This window comes from Micropterus dolomieu, linkage group LG09 (genome assembly GCF_021292245.1).
Source record: "Micropterus dolomieu isolate WLL.071019.BEF.003 ecotype Adirondacks linkage group LG09, ASM2129224v1, whole genome shotgun sequence".
In the NCBI taxonomy this organism is placed as follows: Eukaryota; Metazoa; Chordata; class Actinopteri; order Centrarchiformes; family Centrarchidae; genus Micropterus; species Micropterus dolomieu.
The window spans coordinates 29,172,789-29,195,865 of NC_060158.1; the positions used below are offsets into that span (position 1 = coordinate 29,172,789).

At 43.0% G+C, this 23,077-nt stretch overlaps 4 protein-coding genes across 8 annotated transcripts in view; 1 reads left to right on the plus strand and 3 right to left on the minus strand.

The window, feature by feature from the left end:
• tspan13b (tetraspanin 13b) overlaps nucleotides 1-1,646 on the plus strand; it is a 13,787-nt gene extending 12,141 nt beyond the window's left edge. Inside the window, exon 7 of the mRNA XM_046058050.1 lies at nucleotides 1,421-1,646. Coding sequence (XP_045914006.1) covers nucleotides 1,421-1,646 — 226 coding nt within the window. The remainder of the gene's footprint in view (nucleotides 1-1,420) is intronic.
• The window catches only part of LOC123976309 (ankyrin repeat and MYND domain-containing protein 2-like), an 817,726-nt gene that overhangs the window by 70,793 nt on the left and 723,856 nt on the right, over nucleotides 1-23,077 (minus strand). The window lies entirely within an intron of this gene.
• Nucleotides 3,032-7,438, minus strand: agr2 (anterior gradient 2). Its single transcript, XM_046058388.1, has 8 exons — nucleotides 6,811-7,438; nucleotides 5,880-6,001; nucleotides 5,718-5,781; nucleotides 5,560-5,612; nucleotides 5,271-5,347; nucleotides 4,820-4,883; nucleotides 3,438-3,521; nucleotides 3,032-3,323 (listed from the first exon to the last, which is right to left on the minus strand). Exons 2-8 carry the CDS (start codon nucleotides 5,986-5,988, stop codon nucleotides 3,274-3,276), a joined length of 501 nt encoding a protein of 166 aa, XP_045914344.1. The 5' UTR covers nucleotides 5,989-6,001; nucleotides 6,811-7,438; the 3' UTR covers nucleotides 3,032-3,273.
• ppp1r10 (protein phosphatase 1, regulatory subunit 10) lies at nucleotides 12,147-22,920 on the minus strand. 5 transcript variants are annotated; one of them, XM_046058344.1, is made up of 20 exons: nucleotides 22,784-22,801; nucleotides 21,585-22,619; nucleotides 20,961-21,029; nucleotides 18,920-19,028; nucleotides 18,719-18,805; nucleotides 17,653-17,788; nucleotides 17,506-17,557; nucleotides 17,331-17,420; nucleotides 17,108-17,236; nucleotides 16,921-17,026; nucleotides 16,675-16,778; nucleotides 16,451-16,578; nucleotides 15,962-16,121; nucleotides 15,362-15,505; nucleotides 15,003-15,249; nucleotides 14,796-14,871; nucleotides 14,465-14,686; nucleotides 14,237-14,360; nucleotides 13,790-14,158; nucleotides 12,147-13,500 (listed from the first exon to the last, which is right to left on the minus strand). In XM_046058344.1, exons 4-20 carry the CDS (start codon nucleotides 19,024-19,026, stop codon nucleotides 13,340-13,342), a joined length of 2,442 nt encoding a protein of 813 aa, XP_045914300.1. In that variant the 5' UTR covers nucleotides 19,027-19,028; nucleotides 20,961-21,029; nucleotides 21,585-22,619; nucleotides 22,784-22,801; the 3' UTR covers nucleotides 12,147-13,339. The 5 variants fall into 5 exon arrangements, with proteins under 5 accessions (XP_045914300.1, XP_045914297.1, XP_045914296.1 ...); XM_046058341.1 differs by lacking the exon at nucleotides 20,961-21,029 and having other exon boundaries at nucleotides 14,465-14,683; nucleotides 22,543-22,619; nucleotides 22,784-22,920; XM_046058340.1 differs by lacking the exon at nucleotides 20,961-21,029 and having other exon boundaries at nucleotides 22,543-22,619; nucleotides 22,784-22,919.

A 23,077-nucleotide genomic window follows, 5' to 3' on the forward strand; every position in this document is an offset into this window, starting at 1 on the left:
CCTTCATGATCAGGACTGTCCGTCCTTGGGTTAACCATTCTGGGTGGGTCCCATCCATCAGCAGTTGGTTCATTTGTGCTGCCAGGCGTTCATGGAGCGCAGTTAGTTTCTTCAGCCAGTAGGTGTGGATCATGTCAGGGCCTGGTGCTGTCCAGCTAATGGTTACTGGATCTGGTTCAGGGAGATTGCTGTGATCTGTTCTTAGATTCACTAGCCACTGAGCATTGGTGTTGTGGGATGCCTCTTTCTCCCATATGTTCTTCCTGTACTGTTCAGTCTCAGCCCTGGGTGGATCTGATCTTGTGTTATTACCCTGCCACTGAGAGTACACTTTGGATGGTTTGGTGGAAAACATCCGATTTATTCTCCAGGCTTCTGCTTCTCCATTGTATCTCTTTAGGCGGGTAGCCAGAGCGGTAAGTCTTTGTTTGGCAGTCTCCAGAGCCTCTGGTATCGACAGCTTTCCTTGCACCTTTCTGTAGCTCTGAGAGCTGACTAACCTCTCTCCATTTTGCCTTGATCTTGGCCTCTAGCCTTCTCCTCCATGGAGGGTAATGCTCTTTGTGGCTTGTGGTGTGTTGTGCATCTTATAGCCAAGCATCTCTAGGATCGCTGTGGTGTACATCAGCTCATTGGTTTCGGTTATGGCTTTAGTATAGTATATAGTGCTGCATTCACATCTTCTAGCAGACTTTCCAGAGGGTACCTTGTCACTTGGGGGTCCAGCTTCAATGGTAGGTCAGTCGTACTTATGTTGAGTGATTCTGTGCCGTAAGGGCTTGTTGTTATTGGGGCTTGGGACCCAATCTCTGACTGTGGGGATGATGATGACATCTCCCCGCTGACCTGTCGTCCTGGCTCCCCCTTGCCGTAGCATATTTGTTGTACTTTGTCAATATCTAGTTGTGATAGCAGTTGCCGTTTGCGGATGTTAGAACACTTAGCTAGGAGTTGCTTCTTTGTCAGTGTTGATGATGGGTTTTGAAGCATCCATATATCCCATAGTCTCTGCATATAACCTCTCTCAACGGGATTGCTTATATAGTAGCTTTGCATCAGATCCATATTTTCTGCTCTAGTCCTTGAATGTCTTGTTCCAGTAGCCCATTTGTCATCAGGTTGCCCTGGTTCCCTAACACCTGACGCCTCCCTTGTTGACTCGGGCGACGTCTGAGCCAGTATGGCTCTTGTATTTGCGGTTTCACTCATGCCTGAGGTAAGCTGGTAGCATTAAGGACAGAAAGAAAGTGTTCTTGTGGCATGAGGCAGATGGACTACCGGAGGGGATTGTCTGAAACAGTTTGTGTCCGTTTGTGTCTAAGGTAGGAGGCCTCAGCCACAATCTTTTTTGCTCACCCCTGAGTCCTGGAGGCGCACAGGTCCTTAATTGATGGAAGATTGCAGCCAATCACCTTCTCAGTAGAGCGAATGAGCTGGTGGTGGCAGCAGCTTACCAGATGGCGATGGAGGAGGTGAGGATGGACTCAGTGATGGCAGTGGAAAAGTGCACCATCATTGACTTTGGCAAGCTGAACTTCTTCAGCTACCTCTGCTGGACTGTTTTTGGTGATGGAGGTGGTGTTCACCTCCCACTTGAGGTCCTGGGAAATGATGGTGCCCAGGAAGTGAAAGGACTTCAGTGTTGAGTTTCGTTGTATTGAAACGTTTCCATTCAAACTATAAATTACTATTTGTGTGATTTTGCGGGCTACTGTCTCCAGAGCGTTGAACTCCAGATTGTTCTGGCTGCAGTAGCTCACCAGATGGTCAATCTCCCACCTGTAGGCCGACTCATCCCCACCAGAGAGCCCAATGAGGGTTGTGTCATCCGCAAACTTCAGGAACTTCATGGACTGGTGACTGAAGGTGCAGCTGTTGGTATACAGGGAGAAGTCCAACAGGAACAGAAAGATCCACCTGAAAGTGGTGTAAGACAAGCTCAGTTGGGAGAGCTTGCCCTGCAAAAGATAAGACTTCACACCCTTGTATTGATTTTCATGGTCTGATTTTCTGACTTGTTCTGTTTGTGTATGTAGCTGATATCCTAATTTTTATCAAGAGTGTGGAGGAACATGTTTTCCATGTTAGGCAGGTTCTCCAGAGATTGTTAGACAACAAACTGTCAAAGCCAAGAAGTGTGAATTTAATGTTAACTGTGTTTCTTTTCTGGCTTATATGTCAGAGCAGGCAGGTGAAGGCAAACCTGGAAAGAGATACAATGCTGTGATGGAATAGCCAAGACCTACCTCCCTTAAACAACTACAAATGTTCCTCAGCTTTGCCAATTTTTATGACAGGTTCATCAGGGACTATGTAGAGCTGCTTGCCGTGAAAGTTTTGGGCTGCTGCAAACCTGCATTTCTTGCACTTGAACAGACTTGAACTGACTCGACTTGAACAGACTTCTGTTTCTTGTTAAAAAGAAAGGGTGTTGCAGGGTGTTACTCGTAGGGATCCTTGTGTTAGACACCTGGTGTAATCTGAGCCTGTTGGTGGCAAAAAGATCTACTGCACGGATTCCAAAACTTTATGTACCTACTAGTCATTTTGACACCAAAATATGTAAAAAGAAATATGGTCCAGGTTTAAAAATACTGAAATAACCCGTTAAGTGCAGAAATATCTAAGCATATAGAAGGATCCCTTTTATCTGGGTGATTTTAACAGTATATGGAACCCGCTCTTAGACAGCTCCTCTCCCCTCAGATAGAAAGAAACAGCAGCAATGAGTGAACTACACCTTAAGCAATGGCTAGCATCTAGTTACTAGTTAGTATTACAGTTTTAGTCGTTTTAGTACATTTCTCAGATCAGAATTGAAATTCTCAAAACTACATGTTCAACCCTCACATCATGTCGTCACTTGTGCACATCGTAAAAGCAATTTCTCATTATTTAGAAGAAATAATAGCAATTGGAAGTTGCTTTGGACAAAAGCGTCAGCTAATGAGTAAATGTAAATATTCCAGTCTTCTATAGAGTTTATACTTCCGTGCAATCTGTTGGCAAATAAAAAGGCAGACAATCTGTCTTGTATGTATGAACAGTACCATATTTATTCAAAAGACAGTTTGGATGTACAGCAATAATAATAAGATAAGAATCAGGAAGGGAATTCAAGGAGAAAGCCTTTCAAATGAAGGTGAAGAGAAGAAACTTTCCAGTGCTTGGTTTTCCATGTGTAAACTGTAGTAACAACATGTTATTGGCATCTGTGGTGACAATAAACTCTGGATGAGGGTCACAAGTCAAGCGTGTGTCTCGTCCTCGTGCTCACAGCTCAGACTTCAGGAGCTTCTTAGCCGTCTGCATGTTGGTTTTCACTGGGGGACAGGCAGGAAACATTTACATTTCATTAGTCTGTTCCACGGACCAACACACTGCTGACAGAGGATAGATTTGGGGAAACCTCACAGTGTGTTAACTGCAGTACTTACAGAGTTTGATGTCACTTGGTTCATAGGCATACATGCGGTTGGCATAGCGACCTGTGATATCGGCCCTCACGGTCATTGTGGGGTCTGTAGAGACATTATTGGTAATGTGTGAGTAAAAGACTCAGGTGCCACCTTAGAGCAGACAGGAGCTGTGCATGTTGACAAACTTAAATTGTAAGCATCTTCTTCGCACCAGTGTCAACCAATCAGCTTCCTTATAAATGGTGTGTTCAAGTGTTTCTGGATATTTTAAGTAGCCAAATGTTTCCAGTTGTATATGTTTACATTTTTATTTTTAAAGCTGCAAAGACATTAATTTTAAAATTCCATTCGTCACTATTTGTGGGCCAAGAGGTATTTTTTAAATAACGATAAAATGTATGTTTTGAAAGAAGAAATAACACAATTGTCCAAAATGTTAAGTTTAACGTCTTTGCTTGTGCTACTTATAGCTATTGTAGCAATTATAAGTACCTATTGCTAAAGGTTTTATATTTCAATCCTTGTTTTAGATACATTTAGATACAATTAGTTATTTTATGAAGCCATGTACATATAATATATATGTATGATTGGCCAAATATTTGCTTTGCTAAATAAGTACCCTTACTTAAGTATTTTCATGCTACTTCTAATCCATTGCAATTCAGAGGGAAACATTTTTACTGCACTACATATATGATTATCATCATACAAAATATGTGATGATGATAAATATACCCAACAGTACAGTTAAAATTACTTCCACTTTGACCAGCTACAAAAGGAAATGTCACTTACACATAGTATAGTAGTAGTATAACACTCACAAAGGTGCAGTGTTTTTCTGTGGTGTATGTACGTTTTCTTTTGATACTTTAAGTACATTTTGCTAATAATACTTGTACTTTTTTTTTCTTTTTCTTTTTTTTTACAAAGCAGGACTTTTACTTGTAATGTAGTAACTTAATACTGCAGTATTACTATCTTGATTTAAGTAACTGGTCTGAATACTCAATCCTCTGCTGGATGCTATAATTGTCTAAAGCATCTCACAACCAACATCATAGGTTTATTGAATGTCATACTCTATTAGCACACCATAAAATACTTACTTAAGATATCATTTTGTTGATCCCCAGGAGGAAAATAAAATAGTAGCAGTAGTGTAGACACAGTAGATACATTAGCTCAGGTATGAACGTGAACACATAGCGGAACTGATAATGTCGTTAAAAAGGTCAACGGTCAAAATGTCATCCACGCTCACATTTGCGACTGAGAGGCACTGTGTGAAAACTGAAACTTTCACCCTCGACCAAAACAAAGTAGGCCTTTTATTAGCATAAAACAAACAGGAAACTGTTTACAGGAAAAGTTGTGTTACAAGCAATAGCTCTTACCGACAAAAATGATTCTGGGAACATACTGTCCGTCAGGAGAGAGATGTTTGTCTGTTGTTTCATACTGCAGGTGCGAAAGAAGACTTTATCATCAAACATATCAAATTCTGAACCGTAACATCATAGAGCACGGGTGTTTTTAAAGGCCCTACAAGGCTATTCTCCAGGATGTCGCCATACATTTAGGCACACTAATCACAGTTTAGCAACATCTGAATGACAATGTGAATGTGACAGTTGGAGGGTGTTTGCTTATGATGACTTTTTTTTTTCAAAACTTTAACTAAAATTGTTACTTGTCTAGTCATGAATATTTAATATTATAGACAGATTTGCAGAGGATTTAATGCTGAACAGTAAAATGAATGGATAACAGATTACAGATTCAGCTGTACACAGCTTTAAAACACTTTTACCAAGGTAGTCAGATCTGAAAAGTCCCATAACTCACCACTAGATTGAGGACGATGAAGTCCTCATCGAGAACTTTCTGGATTTCGTTGTCATCAGCCAAAACCTTCTTCATTGCTGTGGGAGAAATTTTTTTTTAATTCACACAGTCCAGCGTTTATGGCACACGAGTCTGGCGCAGAACTGCACCAGGATGTGTGACGTCACACATGAGCAAACAAATGACTGCTTACTCTTCAAACAGGCTGGGCTCTTAATTCAACAGAACATGAGTAACTTAATAACTCAAACAGTAGAAGCAAGTTTTTTTTTCCAGGAGTTAGACTCACCCTGGCTGTGTGGGCAGTTCTCAAGGTGAAAGATGACCATCAGAGGCTTGTTTCTAAAACACAAATCAGCTTCACTCAGGCCAACATGTAATCATTAAGTTCAGTCAACGTCTGAATTAAAGCAACATTTTGATGTCAGCATTAGGACAACTTCTTACTTTGACCTGGACCAGTAGAGAGCCTCCTCATAAGTCTGAGCCCAGATCAGCTGATCACCCCAACCTGGACAGACATGGGCACCATTAAAGATCAATGACAGTCTGCTTCAGTATTTATCACACTATACTACAGTCTCAGTCATGCGGATGATGCTCACAGACCTCTGGACAGAGTCTGAGGGATCCTCTTGCCAGTCTTCGGGATGTATTTCCCAAAGGTGGAGGACACGGCCACCAGGACCAAGAGAGCTGACAACACTGCTTTGATCATCTTTAGAGGTTTACTGGAACATCAGGGGCAGACAAAGGCAGGAGAAAAGTAATGACCAAGCTTTACCTTGTACCTATGTTCAGACTGCGTGTTCAAAGAAGGAGCAGTGTCACATTTACATCACATTTCCCCTCCCTTTGAGAAGGAAACGCTCTGATCTACGTCCTCTAGTGGTTCAGAGCACAGAAGAATCTGCTGGGCATATTTTGAGTTTATTTTGTTGACATGCACGCGCCACAGGAATCTAACAGTGGACGTTACAGTTATTTGGTATGCACCACATCAATTTGCATTTTGGGACACCAGGAACTGCATTTATGCCAACAAGTTATTTCTATGTTGCTCAAAGTTATTTGAAAATTATAGTATAGTTAGACTTTCTGGTTATATACAGGAAAGGAACAAAAAAGAAAGGAGATCATTGGCTGTAAAGATTGACTCTAATCAGTGCAATGTAACCTGAGAGATATTTTTAAAATACAATGTGAATATGAAGAACCACCAGAGGGTGACTAAACTAAATTATATAAAAACTTCATGCTTCACCATTCCCATTTTGTTTCATATTTCAGCTAAATGATTATTAGTCTGCCTATCTTTGTTTCTTGCAAATGAAAAATACACATAACTTTAAATCATCAAATGTTGCTTCTACTATCCTGAATCGAATCAACTGAGTAATTGAGTACTTTTTCCAGCCCTGACACTGAATGACTGTAGACTTCTGTAGTTATCATGTGCTGATTTAAATAAAAGTCAAATATCTAAACAATGAATTTCCCTGTAGTTGAAATGTCTGTGGTGACAGGCCCAGTATCTTACCTGTTTCCGACTTGGTCAGGTGAGGATGTAGGTGGACCGCAGCTCCGGGATCTGGTGTACCTCCACTCTCACCTTTCCCTATTTAAACACCTGTCCCGCCGCGGGCACGCCCCTTCCCTTCCCCCATGGTGACTCAAACTTCTTTAACGTATTTGTGTGCAAACCAAACTCCTATGTGAAAACTGCTAATTTGATGTTTCCGTGTGTGTATTGCCAGGCACCGTGTTGTAAGATCCCGAGTGTAACATTTAACGTCATGATAGAATGAACCCCTAAAATCGGCATTGTCATAACTTTTAATTTTGTTCAGCCTCTTATTTAGTTAATCGATCACATGTAGACCTATCATAAATGAAGATATTTATTTTTCTAAAATGTTGCTTTGGTGTGTTATTTATATAATGAATGTATCAGCAGACTGTAATGTGTTAAAACTACTATTAGGCTACATGTAGCCAAGTCTACCATTCATGTGTTTGCCAGTAAGCAGCATTTTTTCTCAGTCTGCATGAATGAATGCGGGCTGCAAGAGACCAAGTTTCACATCCGTTTGTTTGCATGCCCATTACTGAGATTCAAATCTATTTTGTTAATAGTTTTATGCCGTTTGGACACCGTGACAGATAAAGAATAATCAGTTTTACTCTACGCAGCCTACACGGGGTTATGGTGAGATGGGGTGTTTGGCTTGCATCCAAGGACCAGTCAGCATTTAATTAAGGAACGCGATCGGGGGCTGGGTGGTGATGATTGGTCTTTATGTGATTGGCTCAAGACACAAAGGTGCAGCTGAGTCTTTACAAAGTCAACGTACTGATTCAGTCATGAAGGCGAACAATGACTGATGTCTGCCAGGTTTCATAAGCGCAGCCGTGAACAGACACATCAAGGAAATGTTACATTATAGGCTAAGACTGGTTTCAACTTGAGTAGGCTATAATTAAATAAAAACATCTTAATTTGCGCACTTTCTGCACGTCAACGGACGTGAAGGAACTAAAACGTGAAGGTGCTGTGCGGATTCTGCCCGAGCTTTATCCTGAAGCATCAGCAGTGTCCTGTGTCCTGCAGCAGGGAGCTCGGTGCGACCTGGCTGCTATCAATGGCAGCTTTGTTCAGTCTCAGCCCGGCCTGGGCCTCCTGACAGCCGATCTGCCCCTCTTTACTGCAAACCTGTAGCTGCGGCTTAAAGCTGCAGCCTTTCCTCAGCATTGTCTTTCTTCTGTTAGATTCTGTTTATCTGTGCTGCACCTTGAACAAAGTTAATGTTTTACACCATATAAAATACTGAAACACAAGGAGCAGATTAGACATGTTTTGACTTAGCCTATGTTGTCATTTTTATTTTTTCAATGTAAGCTGTATATTTTCTGGTGACATACAATACATGAGCCCCATTTGTGGTTTAATGAGTGGTTAATAAATCCTGTTTTTATGAGGCGTTAATTAGAACATGCACTGCCACACTGGGGTAATCCTCCTCCAGAAGGACATTTGCTTTGTCTTTTTAGCTCTTCAGTGCATCAGGAACAACGCTCTACTGGACTCGTTTGACCTCTGACCCTCTGGAAAAGGCTGCAGAGGATTTGGATAAAAACCTTTTATCAATCATATTCAAACAACAATGAGACTTCATATGGAGGACATAGATAATTTTGCAGAGTGCCAGCAGTCCTTCTTATGGAGACTTAAGAAGACGACCTTCCTGTGCCAAGTTCTTGTTGATTTTCTCTGGGAAGAGAAAAATATCTTCAGCTGCAATAAACAATAAAAAGGTGGATGTAGTGTTAACTTACTCTTTAAATCAGAATATAATAATCAGTGATCATTAGCACCCAACAACAACGTTATTAATTCCAAAGGTATTAACAAATATTGTAAGAAAGTTAATCGAGACATGTTTCATTGGTGTGAGAGTTTAGTTTATTATTAGAAAGTTTATTTCATCTGTAACACCAAACATATGGAAACAAGGTTTCCAACAAGACTGATGAGCAACTGGCACCTTGCTTGCCAGCCTCTGCCATCAGTATGTGTATGTGTGAATGTGAGTGTAGTGCTTGGAGTGGTCAGAAGACTAGAAAGGTGCTATCCAAGTATAATCCATTTACATTTACATGATGAAAGTTTCAGCTTGTGAAAAAGGTGAAAATGAAAAGGGCCCAAAGTGCCAATATTTTGTGTGGTCACTATTATTTTCCAGCACTGCCTTAACCCTCTTGTTCACCAGAGCTTCACAGGTTGCCGCTGGAGTCCTCTTCCACTCCTCCATGATGACATCCTTTTTATAAATGGTCTGTACTTATAGTTCCTTTCTAGTCTTCCAACCACTCACAGCACTTTACACTACCTGTCACATTCACACACAGTCAGAGGCTGCCACGCGAGGTGCCAACTGCTCATCAGAACAGAGCAATGTGCGGTTCAGTTTCATGGATCGTACCACCAACCTTTTGACTAGTGGACGACGTGCTCTTCCTCCTGAGCCGCAGCTGCAGCTGTGTTATTGTTGTATATGGTAGGTTGTGGATTTATAAACACATGACCACTAAAGCCCATGAAAATAACAAACAAGCAATATTTAGTGTATTTAATATTTAGTTAGTCCATCTCTCAACAATTTCTGACTTCCCTGCCCTGTCCCATTGGTTCCTATGGTTCAGAGGAAGGAGAGACATCAGGCTGTGAGACACTCACAGGACTATAAAGAATATCACCAGACTTATCTTAAGCGTTAGATTGGTTGTCCTCGATGCAGCTCAGGACAGGTTTAAGGTCTGTCTCCATGGCCTGATTCTGTACCTCCTCAGGGTCTGGAGGAGTCCACATAGCTTAGTGCTTGGCTCAGTTGTGTCCTCTCTAACCCTAACCCTACCCCTGCTACCTGTAAGCCATCTAGTCGTAAGAAATAATGAACTATACTTTGAACATGGATGACATGTAAGGCACAACAAACTCTGAGGTGTCCTGATACACACATTACAAAAATACCACGCCAAGACATGAAGACAGCCAATCAGAAATGAGTGTTGTCAATGAAGTGTTCTCCCTTCTGCCTTTGTCACATAGATGGACATAGCTAAATGTTTCTGTGGGAGAATGTTACAAAAGCTGAAATAAGTCTTGTTGTTGGCCTGAATCGCTGAACATGACAGATCTCATAGCCATTTCGAACATTATCTCTGTTCACTCCATATTACTTTCAGAATGTGGGCATGTTTGGCATTTGAATCTTAAAAGTTTCGTATTTTTCAGACCAAAACCGTCTACAGCATCCACAGGGAAGAGGCCAAAGGTCATCAACCAGGACTCAGTGGACGGCAGGAGAAAGACTATGGAAGACGTTCTCTTCTGATGTCTGAGACAAAGGTTACCACGTGACTGAGGTTCATTACTGAACCATCTCCATGGCAACGGAAATCTAATCAGAGGACCTTGTGTTGAATCAGTTTTTGTCAAACCAATAAGTCATGTTGTTTTATCATGTTAGATGTCATCGTGAATGAACTGTGTGCCTGTTTTATTCCTCTGTTTTCTGTTGGACGCTTTGCATTCTCAAACCAAACGTCCCCGAGTACTAAATAAATAGAGTTTTTGAGGCTGTGTGCTGCGATGTTGGTTCGTAACAGGATGTGGGAGCAGTTCAGTGCTGAGGTGTCCTTAACCCTCCGCTCTCTGTATGGCCTTTTACTCCATGTCTCCTTCTCCCCGTCACTGTGTGTTGTAACAGCACCATGTCAATATTTGAACTAAAGGGCAGGGTTAAAGGCCGCGCCTGTTAACGCTTCACATCAGCAGCTGTACTCAGCCCTGCCCTGATAACACGGATCTTTCACACACACACACACACACACGCACACACACTGCTATTGGCCGGCCAGCTGGAATAGGATGCAGCTTCCTGGTTTAAAATGAAGCGGAATGCAGCCGCTCGTGAACGCCTGAGCTTACCTCAGAGCAGAGAAATACTGACACACACGCTGTGTTAACTGATTACACAGGCTTTTTACTAAACACACCTTTTCACTGCTTTCACTGTTTCACCAAAAAATGATCAGTGTGGAGACAACCTGATGAGCACATTATTATTTATTCATAACATATGAATTAACATGTCTTTACAGGCCAGTGGAAACATTTATATGTATGAAACCCCCTGAGGTTAAAATGTTTTACTATATGACGGAAATTGTAAAATCCAGTGTGTCACTCAGAACTACCCCAAAACCTAAAACTGGGTCCGCACAGACCACTGTTCAATGAAAGGAAAAACAAGACATCTTTCACACCTTTTTTTTTTGCATTTTGCATTTTGCTTTTTATACTGGGTAGTTAAAAGTAGAGATACAGAAAGTAACGGGGAGGTGTATGACATGCAACAAAGGGACAACCCAAAATGCATCAGTTTTTAAACGCATCAGAGCCACACGATTAGGTCATATCACACCTTATTTAGCCCTCATGTGAGTTAATGTAATGTCATTTATTTATAATCTCAAATAAACTCAACCCAAATTACCAGACATCAGCTGGTTAACATGGGAAATTTTGGGGCCTTTCGGGACCCCTTGACGTCTGAGGCTACAGGACAGTTGCCCACTTTCATGGCATCGTTTCAGGAACTGTCATCTATTGGGTTGCAAACCCATCATGAGGGGACAACGACTGGCTGGTTGGCCCAGCAGGAGTCAGAGATGTTAGGAAACTTCTACACGTTTGGCCCCAGGTCTTTCTCTTCTTTAAAGGTCTGCTGCTGCAGAACATTTTCACCACAGGGCCCGATGGTGGTGCTGCCTGTCCTTTAGTCTGACATTTATTAATGATGCTTAATATCATTTACAGTATATTCCACCAGTGATCCTGTAGGATGGACACTCACTGAGCGCCACCATCAGGTTTTTAGTGCCACTACAGGTGAGTTGTGAGTATGTTTCTGTTAGAACTGATACAGCGTAAGAGTATCCACATTCTTTCAAACTGGATACATGATACATAATCACTGCGTGTGTAAGGATTATGTGGCAGTTCTTGTAAGGCTCACAATATGTAGATTCAGCTCTGGTCATCCTGTCGCTGTAGTTTGTACTGTTCATACTACACTTGTAAAACTGCCATATGGGAGAACATGTGCTTTGTCTCCCATCTTTTTCAGTGGAGTCGTGCTCGGATGCATCACTTCACAGCCAGTATGGACAGAAGGAATGAAAGTATTTTCAATGTACACATGGCATGTGAGCGTTCTATAGCAGATCTAAAGAAATGTGAACCCATCCTTTAATGTAGTCATCTACACTGCGTGTGGCTCTCAGCGGTCCCACTTTCAAAGAACAGCTTCATTTATGTTTGGACATTTATTCAATACACAGTGTACAAAAGAATTCAACTGAAAATATGACTATGAATGTGTGTTCTGTATTCATACAAACACATGAATACAAACATTTCATACTGACAAAAAAACCCAGCCCATGTTAAAAAGGGCCAACGTTCTCATATCAAAATAAAAAAGTACATGGAGGGGGAGGGAACAACAGAAATATTACATTCTTACAGTCCCACAAGAGACGCACAGGTCATTGTTTTCACAGAAAACACTTAATATCGCTGACCCACAGAGCACCTGCCTCCTAACACTGACAGTAACCCCTCCTGGGTTCAGGGAGAAGCCGCCCCCCTCTGACAGGACCGTGACATGTTTGACGCTCATGATTGTCAGGCCACACACACGTCAAGTTGCTGAGCCAGAGCAGAGGGAAAAGATTCTATATAATAACACACTCCTGTTGTTTCTTTCACATTCAATATCTGCTGCTGTAAGAAAAGAAAAAAAGCAAGACCTGTTCATCAGGTCAGCACAGTTCACTTCTATTTTCTGCAGAGGTCAAGGGGGAAATAAAGCAGCTTAAATACTATGCAGTTCTTCTTCAGGCCCAGTTTGAATGAATCCCAGCTGTGGCTTTTCTTGCTGGCCTTTATCTTTATAAAGTGCTTCCTAAATGTTTGTCTCAGATTTCAGAATCATGTAATAAAGAAAAACATTTGACTCTTCTGTACAAACCTAACGGATGAAAGCACATCACATGTATTACACAGTACAACAGCCTCAATAAGAAGGGAATTCAGTGATGTGGAAGGCTCTCTGCTGAGCAGGAGACTTCCATTTGGTCGACCATGTTAATGGTGTGGAAAGTGACAGAGCAGATAGGCAGCAACTCAGACATAGTGGTCAAGTGTGGTGTGTTTCAGTCTCACTGTTAAAAATGATCCCAATAAAAAGAGTCCCATCAGTGATCATCTCACAGCCCCTCAGTCCACGCCCCTCTCTCCTGTCTTCTTTGTTTTCTCAGGTAAGGCAGAGCTCACTGTTCCAGGCCCGTCTCCTTCAGACACGTCAGAGTCTAAGGACACCACCCCCAACTCGTTCTGTGCCTGTGTCACACCCAGCGGCCCCCACACCGTGCAACGGTTTCATCACAGAGAATGCCTTCCAGAGGCCAAACGTTCTCACAGCTGTTCCCAGCAGTGTCACCTAGTGTCCATGCTGTGGGTGCTGGTTGTGTTGGTTGTTAGCGGGGTGGTTGGGAGGCAAAGGTGGTCCATTTACGCCGGGGTGGTAGAAAGCACAGTTGCTCTCGTACCTGCAGCTTCCCTTCATCATGAAGTGACGACACACAGGCCTTTTGGACATGTCTGACAGGAGGAAACACAACAGTGTTACAACCACACAGAGACACAGCCGGTGTGTGAGGAGAACAGGCTTTTATTAGAGACGGGTCTATTTCTAACATGCATCTCAGTATTATTTCATATTCAGTATTCTTCATGCTACGGAATATTCCATGTGAGCTATTATTTTCACAGGTCACTTCAGCCCTACTCAGATTTGGATGTGGCCTGGTGTGTGCTGGTCACGCCAACATTTGAGACTCAGATATTATTTCAGACTATAGGGGAACTCCAAATCCCATGTCCCACATACCATTCATGTTGTTGTGTCCTCCTCTGGGCCCTCCTCGTCCTCGGCCCCTGAAGCCTGGTTCTCCTCCTCCTCGGCCCCGTCCTCCTCGGTGGAAGTGACCCCCCCTGTGGGGCCCTCCTCTCATGGAGTCATCTCCCCAGTAATTGCCGTTGTCTCCTCGGCCCTGGCCCGGCGGCGGGCCCATCATACGCGGGCCTCCACCAGCATTGAAAGGTGGCCCATGGTTGTGAGGGGGCGGGGGGTGGTTGAAGCGAGGCCCGCCGGGCGGGTTGTTGGGGGGGTAGCCCCCGTTCATGGGCATCTGCATGTGCATGTTCATGTTGTTCATATTGTTCATGCCTGGCCCGTGGCCCAGCAGACCCTGGTTGACTACATAGAAGGAAAAGAGGGTTAAATAACGGCAAGTAACAGAAGGACCAGCACAGGTGGAGGAATGAAAGAGTTTACCTGGTGGAGGTCCACCCTGGTTCTGGTTCTGAGTCTGCTGCAGGGATCCCAGTAGCTGTTTAATCTTGTCTGAGAAGTCCGGCTGCTTGATCAAGTCTTCAGTAGACTGGCTGCCAGAAGCACCCTGACGACAGACACAATTCAAATCAAATTAGCTTTATTGGCATGAATGAAACACCAAAGAAACACAGCCTTCTCCCACTGACTGACGGGACTAGATATATTTACCATGATAGATGAGAGCAGCTCCTGTACGTTGACGGTGGGAGGCACGGGGTTGCTGGCGGTGTTCGTGGGTTGCGGGCTGCGGGAGCTGTTGCTCAGGTTGACCATGAGGTTGGCCAGGACAGGGGGCAGCTTGGAGTTCTCGGTCTGAGCCATGGCAGAGGCCTGTTGTGATGTGGTTTCCATGGGCTCGGCGTAGCCGTCATCAAGCATGGACGAGTCCTGCTGGGTAGACCAGACTGACAGCTTAGCGGGAAAAGTATTACACAGACATGTGCTGACTGTGTTTAATAAGAGAAAGCGACATGAGAGACAGTGTTTTGGGTGGACTAACCTCATCCAGAGGGATGAGACGGGGAGGCATGGGTTCATAAGGCTCTGGGTCTGGTTCATGTGGACTGTCAGGCACACTAGTGAAAAGAAAGGATGGGAAATTGTTACCGCACATTGCAGGCAGACATGAAGGGTCAACGACTTAGAGAACTGTCTTGGAAAACTGATAAACTAGCAGAGATCCAGCACGCTTCATCTGCCGCCTTACCTTTCTTTGCTGAGGAAGATCTCCTGCAGAATGCCCATCTCACGATCTCTCTGGGTTAGTTTCTCTGTGCTGTTGGCCCCAGGGATGACCAGGCTACCGGTCAGCGTCAGAGGCCTCGGGGGTGACCAGGGTACCCTCTCCTCCATGGTGTCATGGGAGAGCCGACGAGCCATCTCAAACGTCTGCCGGTCCATCATCAGCTCTCGTTTGGCGGCCTCACCGAAGTCCTTAATCTTGTTGACGTTGACTGTGAATCAAGTGTAATCGTTATTCTTTATCCAGATGGTTCAGACCCACCGCTGTCTCCGAACAGTAAACACCAAACCAGACACGTTGGGGATTCAGAGCCACACGCCTACCTCTCTCTGTCTCGTCCAGATCAAAGTAGAAGTAGTGTTTGAGCTGCTCCTCCTCAGCCCAGTGAACCGTCTTCTTCTTCTTGCCCTTCTTGGTCAAACTTTCTTCTTCTCCGCGCGGTTCTGCCAGAGCGTTAGGCTTCTCACCTGCAAACAAGAGACAATTAAAGCAAAGCTCTTTAGATTGCACTGCTCAAACTTGAATTCAACCAGATTAACAAACAACAGAATATTAAATTCAATAGGGCTAGGCTCCAAGAGGCTAGAGATGATACATCTGCCTTCCCAGTTTCATACAACCGACGTGTGCATCCCTAACAAACTGTGCCTCTCTTACTCACCATTTTCAAAGGTGCACTGGTCTGCAGTACGTGCACACCGCCTCAGTCACTGGGACATTTTAATTTACAAAGTCCTTCTTAGCTAAATTCCCACTTTTAAACTTGAAATATGGAAATGATCATCTTCATTGTCTGGACATGTTAATGCTACTTAAATGTGTGCTTTCACATTAATTTACTGTTAAATTCCATGTAAAAGAGAGCCTTGATCTCAGTGGGACGAACCTGGTTAAATAAAAATCTGAATTTGTAAGGACCTTACCGTTGTCAGAAGCCTCGGGGTCCTCAGAAGGAACAGGGGTTCCAGGCTGCTCCGGCTCCTGGTTTTCATCAGCAGGAGTGATGGAAGCAGCGGTTTCTGGAGATGACGGTTTAGCAGAAGATGAGGAATATGTAGAGGGTTTGCTGTCAAATGGACTCGGCTGAGGAGATAAAAGCAACAAGAGAGGGGAGTTTTGGATTATATTTTATGTGTAAAAAGACAAAGATGTGAGTTCAGTTCCTAGTTCTTGGAAAATCTTCATGAGGACAAAGGTTGAACCTCACTTATTTGCAACAGCTACTTACAACAGACAGTGGAAATTATTACAGCAGTACAGTAAAGTCCATCAGGCTTGGTTAAAAACAGACAAGAATCCCATTTGTTCTGGGGTTTTGGGAAAAAACTTTCAACAATAAATAAATATATTCTGAGGCTGTTTTGGACTGCCATACTGATACCAGATGAGAAACTACTGAGAGCAGTCAGTACCTTGTTCGACGTGGGGGAGACTGCCTTGGTATTAGTTGTTGTACCAGTACTAGGTTTCTTCTTCTTGATCTTGATCCCGGGGACTGGGGCAGAGTTCAGAGCATCTAGGAACCCTGTGCACTCCATCGCTGCCGTGAGGACACAAGAGAGCAGTGAACACCACAGCTGCCACATCACTATCACTTCTTTAAAATGCAGTTAAATGAGTGTCTGTGTAAACGTACGCTGAGCTGGAATGATCTTGACTTTGATCTCTTTGGCAGAGTTAGAGGGGGTGTTCAGAGGTTTGTATTTTTTCTCCAGAGGCGGAGCATCTGATGGACCAGTGCTGTGGAGGGACAAATCAACATAAAAGGAAACATGTAAGTACTATCATTGGCCACCTGAGGGCCGCACTGAGCCAGCTGCATGAATACACCACAAGATGGTGCTGTGCTGTGGGAGTGAGGACCTTTGGGAGGATACAGTACCTGGGCCTCTTGAGGACTGGAGGCTTGATGTTGTACTTGTCACCCAGCTGTGGGGCAGTGGGCGTCTTCTTAGCAGGGGCCGGGTTGGGAGTGTCCATCTCCAGTCCTGCACAACACAAAACATGTTGATTATTTCATTCCTAACACTTAGGGCCGACTACATCTCTGCTCATCAGGAGAGGTGTACCTATGGAGCGGATCTTTGCGTGGCTGGGTGCATGAGCTTTAGGTTTCTCCTTCTTCTTCTCCTCATCGACACTCTTTTCCTTCACGTCCCGCAGCGGAACCTTGCTCTCCTCTTTCTTCTTTTTCTTATCTAAAAGATGAATGAAGAGGGTTACGAGCTGTTGCGAGGGTGAGTCATTGTGAAACAAGAGGCACGTTTAAAAAGTAAAATGATGGGTGTGTACCAGCAGGAGAGTTGGCACTGCTCGAGACACTCTGGGAACGGATCGTAGCCATCCAGCCGTCTACCAGCACGGACGCCAACTTCCTCAGCTCTACAAAATAAAAGACAAGAATATTAGTGGGCTGCACGCTGCCGTCTATGTAAAGTTTAAAGTGTTGATGTACCGTCAAACTGACCTTCGGTGTCTGCACTCTTGCTCAGCTGCTTCACCAGCTTGGCCGTGTTGTTCTGGGAAACGATCAAAGCATAAACAGTGGGTTAGAGGCTGCAGTTGGTGTGTACTGTACTGGAGGTGGGTTCTGTTGTACCCAGTGAGACAGTACCTGTTTCAGGTGGTCCACTTTGAGAGGCAGCTTCTGTAGTGTGAGCAGGATGAGCTGCAGCAAGGGGGTGTTGTTGGCGGTTTTAGAGTAGGTGAGCCAGGAGTTGAGCAGTCTGTAGCCACCAACTCTGATAAACCTGGATGAAGGAGGGAACGAGTGGTTTAAAGAGGCACGCAGTGATGGACTGAAATGGTCCCTGATTACACTTGCAGATCAATGAGGACATTAAAACATGGTAATATTAACTCCTAACCGGTTACTTTCAGAAATCATTCGATTCTCTGTCAGTGCAGAGGCAAACTAACAACTGCGCCCCTCAATTCTTTGTCACTTTGGCCGATGAATCCAAATTCACTGTAGTGAGTATTTCTGGCAGCACCACAGTGTACGTGGGACTGAGTCCAAATAAACTAGAATGGAGCTTTGCAACAGATAAGAACAAGAGACATCAGGCTTTGGATACATACACTATACTTGTTAGAAGAACCATTCAGTGTTGGGTTGGCGTATTTCTGTGGGATTTATTAAAAGAAATCTACTAAAAGTTTACACTAAGTTATAAATAGCACTACATCAACAGCCAACTGACATCAGGAAGGTGTGAGAATAATTACTGATCAGTATACAGGAACATTTACATTTACACCACAGGGGAGCTACAAAATGTTGGTGATATTGACCTGTTGTGGGAAACTTGAACTAGTGAACTCTGAATTATTGAATGCAACAAAAAATAACATCATGTGAAAGTGTGTTATAAGAACACACACAACTGTAACTTGTTACTGACTCAAGGAACATTTATTTAGAAATGCACTTCACTGTGTGCACTGTTTAATTCAAGTCTGAACATTCCACTCAACGTTCTTTTGGAAAATGTATGTATGCTTATTTTAGTAACCATTAATCTTTACAGAATTACATTCTATATGAGTGGCCTTAAAAGCTCTTGAAAAAGCTAGTAAGTAGACCTGAAGTGGCAGTAGAGTTCACAGACAACTTCTTCATACTTTTAATGTTAATAAAGACCAAGACTTTCAACATACAACACAGCAGTAAGGCCTACCTGTTCAGAACATCATGGGACTTGGTCTGCAGCAGGATGTTCAGGTACATACATCTACTGACCATCTTGGTAGAAGCTTTCATGAGGCTGCATTAAAGAAGAGCAGGGGTGTTAGGATAGCAGCTTTGTTTAAGAGTCACCAGTCACCTGTTAAAATCATAGGGTACCAGCAATAGGTCATGTTTAATTTCAGTTCCTCACCTAAACACCTTTGGGACTCCCTCCAGGCTGCGGAGCTCTCCATCCTTCCCCAGCAGAGCCTCCACACCCTTCAAAATCTCTCTGGGGTCCACTGGTCCACCTGCCATATCTGAAACAGACACCTCAAACAATAAATATACATGCCACCGCACAGGACGAGGGTGGATTACATTTTCTAGAATGTCTTTGGTAAAAAGGGCCCTAAACTGATGTTTACTGAGGACTTTTTGCCTGCCAAATAGAAGAGAGCTCCATGTTAAAGAATCCCAGACTTCACAATTTAGGACTGAACAGCTCCAATCTGTTCTGTCCCAAAAACATTCCCATTGAGGCTCAAAAGCTGCTTCACATCAAACACACAAATCTAAACTGCACCAGGCCAACATGGTCCCAGCCTTCAGATTCCCCTCTCCACCAAACACAATCCAGACTCTGCTTGGACTCTTCAGTGACTCGGTGGTTCAACACCAACCTGTTTGCACCAAGCAGAGTATCAAGTCCATCAAAACTAAGGGCAAAATGAACGGCATTTTCATCAAGCCACCAAACAGTCCTCCTTACAAAGCAGTGACTCAGGAGTAGAGCTCTCTGACCTTCTATACAGTTAAGTAATTTTAATGACACAAGAAGCAAACAATATCTGGAATATGACCTGGCTGACATGGTCACATACAAATCAGTGAAAGTACAGTCGTTGCTCTGGCAGTCAAACATCCACAGTACATGACAGCTTCAGTGCACAGCCTCAAGATGTTTGGAGTGGTTCCTGGGGCCAACGTGACACCAGTTCAGCAGGGACATGGGCAGGAAGCTGTAACTTATCCCTCCTTGCCAGAGTGTCTTCTCTCTGGAACGTTACTTGCAGGACAGGACATGTAGTCTGACAGCATGTTGGTTTTTGTGTGTGAGGCAACCTTTTATTCTAGTTCAGGCTGTGTTTAGAGACAGCAACAACGCATAACATAACAAAACTACATGTTTATAAAACTGACATACAAAATGTAACTCAACCTTTTTACTCATTTTAACTGTTTCCCTAAACCTAACTATTGATATGTATTCAATATCTCTATTTGTTGTTTATTTATTATTATTTGGATGTGTATCAAACACAAAACGAGGTGAAAGGTCAAAGTTTTGTTAGAAAAGTAGCAAAAGAGGAATTTTTGCAAGAAATGTTACTGATAATGATTTATCAACTTTTTAATAGCACACGTCTATCACAATCATTCACATTTGTGCAAAAGAAAAAGAACTCACAGGGATAATGGAAACAGACAATACCTGAAAAAACCTACTAGTTAATATGGTATCTGATGACAAGATGAAGGGTACAAGTTACACGCACCAACACACTAAAATGTGATTGAAGGTAATTGTATGAAGTATGAAATGCTTGAAAACTGTAGAATTAGTTTGTTAAACACTCATCAGTGTCCTTTCAATTGTGATTACCTGACGGAAGGTATCTATATATTGGACTACAGTGGTGTTAATGACATCACCATCAGCTGTTCCAGCCAGAGGGTACAAGTCAGGCCACTCACTGCCACCTACAGGTTACTTTGTTTCCACACTGACACTATACTGTCTGTTACACAACAGAGAAATGCAGTAAATATCAATGCAAGTGTTAGTGCAACACCCCATGACAATGGTCTGAACCGTCACACATTAATCTAAGGGTAAAACAAGCTCATGACTGAAAGCTCTTGGATGTTTCATCATTCCAGTATGTCAACTAATTATCTCTGAAATGGCCAAAGTGATCCAAACAAAGACAGCCAACACTAAGACAATTGGCCTTTATGGATTTGAAAAATTATCATGACAAAGGGTCTTATTATTAACCTCCACATGGTTCATGATTAAACTGCTCGGGTTGAGCCTTATAAGCATGCACTTATTTGCCATGTTTATGCATTTCATAATGAAACCATTTTGTGCCAAATTTGTCAATCGTCATGTCACAGATCCTGCAACCCTGGTGGAAATCAATTCATTGGAAATGTCATGATGTGAGGAATCAGTTAGGTCTTACCCGTGTAACTGTTGTAGTAGAAGTTTTATATAGTCTCAGACCTCCACAACACTGCAAATAACCCAATTCCTGTAAATGTCACAATTGTTACACATATATATATATACACACACACAATCAGTGTTAAAAACGTGGCCCTGGGTCCTGGTACAGTGGGGGGAAAGAACATTATTTGTGCAGAGTCACACTGTGTTGTTGTTATATATCTCACTGGTACATTAGTGCAAAACAATCTATGCCTGTACTCAATGACCAAGCTTTCTACAACAAATATTTACAATAGTTTTATAACGGTGTCGCAACAGCAGACTTGACTGAGTAAGAAAACAAGGTATATATTTATAAAGGAGACACAGATTGAGGGTCTGAACGCCCTCGGTTACACAAGGGCAGATCACGCTGCCTATATATGGCTTGCGCTTAAGCATCTGTCATAGCTGGGAACAGGCCCGCTGCTGTGACTTAGCCGCTCGGCAATGGGAGGGAGCAGGAGGCTGACTGCTAATCAGGGCCCTCCCTCTGTTAACCACTTCGACGACGGCAAACCAATCCCTATGTTACACAAGCAACAATGGCTCTCAGAGCAAATACTGAGCTGGTCGACAGAAAAACAAGGCGACGTACAGCAGACATCTAGCGAAGCATACGCGCATGGCACTCAAGACACCGCGATGGACATCAGTCTATACTTCGGTTTCAGTTTTGTAAAAACTCCCAAGAGTTGCTCCAAGAACACGGCTAGCCCCCGGAGCTGTCCGAGGACGACAAGCAAACCACAACCAATCCACCATTTTGTCAATCCCGACTGTTTGTGCTTCGAAAGATCACTTCGCTTGAGTCATCCTGCAATCTTTATCCACAGATTGCCGAGTAAATGGTGCGGGCTTTCGTGAAGTCACTGTGCTATAATTATCAACATTTCAATAGAGTGCTTCATAAAATATGTCCACAATCGTCAAACTAACGCAATCTTTATGTATAGATTGCGGTGGGTGTTCGTTCCATGGAGAAGCCCCTACAAAACAAATCTGGCAGGCAAAAAGTCCGACTTCATGAGCAGGAACTGGCTTTCTATGCCTACGGCAATCTTTATGAATAGATTGCTTATGGTTATTTTACGAATTTACTGGCTACATTTAATTTTATTTGCACAATTCGCCCATTCCGTCTCACACACAAAGAAACGGAGCCTTGTGCCTCCGTCCACTTTCCTGTGTGAGCTCATACTATAACATTGTCTATTTTCAAATTGTTTGCCAAGAACCAAGCTAACTTACGGTGCCTGCTAGCCAGCTACCGCTAGCTAGCCTATTCTCTACGCCTATTTTCATTTGATTGATCTCAATTCAATTTAACTTCAAAATAGACTTACTATTGATACTATAGATCCTCAGCGTCTCGGGTATATCAGAGTGTGCTTTTCATGCACTTATATCTCTTATTTCATCAATTTTATATCGTCAACCTTCATGGTTTTAATATCAACTGAAAGACTTCTTATGGGTGGGGCTGTGATAGCTATAGGCTAGCCTTTCCTTCAGGAACAAACTGGAGGCAAAAATGGTAATCAAATGTCCATTACTTGAAGAAAAAATATGAATTTGAGTAGAGTTGTTCAAAGTCCTCGACGGTTCAGTCTTCGGCAAAGCAAATTCATACCTGCAAAACACACAAAAAACACATTTAATTTCGGATCAAATTTCGTCGTCCTTTGTCTATATCCAATTCATTTGCTGGTTTTAGAATATATTCGGTAGGAATTTCGCATTTAAAACGAACAAAACGTTGAAAACAAAGCTTGCTGTCTTTCTGACTACACTTACCTTTGACCAAATCCAGGAATGAGCTCGAAAGGGAGGGACATAGCTTTTATACTACGTGACGTTTTTTACGTCACGGGCAGCGTTTTTTCTCCGTTTTCGCTGAAACAAAATGGTGGATAAACGTCCTTCCCCGTCCTGCCAAGGGCATAATGGCGGATGTCACATTTCGCCAAATGTTATGTTGAATTACTCCCTACATTCACTTTGAAAGCATTGTGTGTTTATATTAATAATAAGATAATAAACAATACCAACTCATGTTGTTGATTTAGCTGGATTGTAGTGATTATTTGA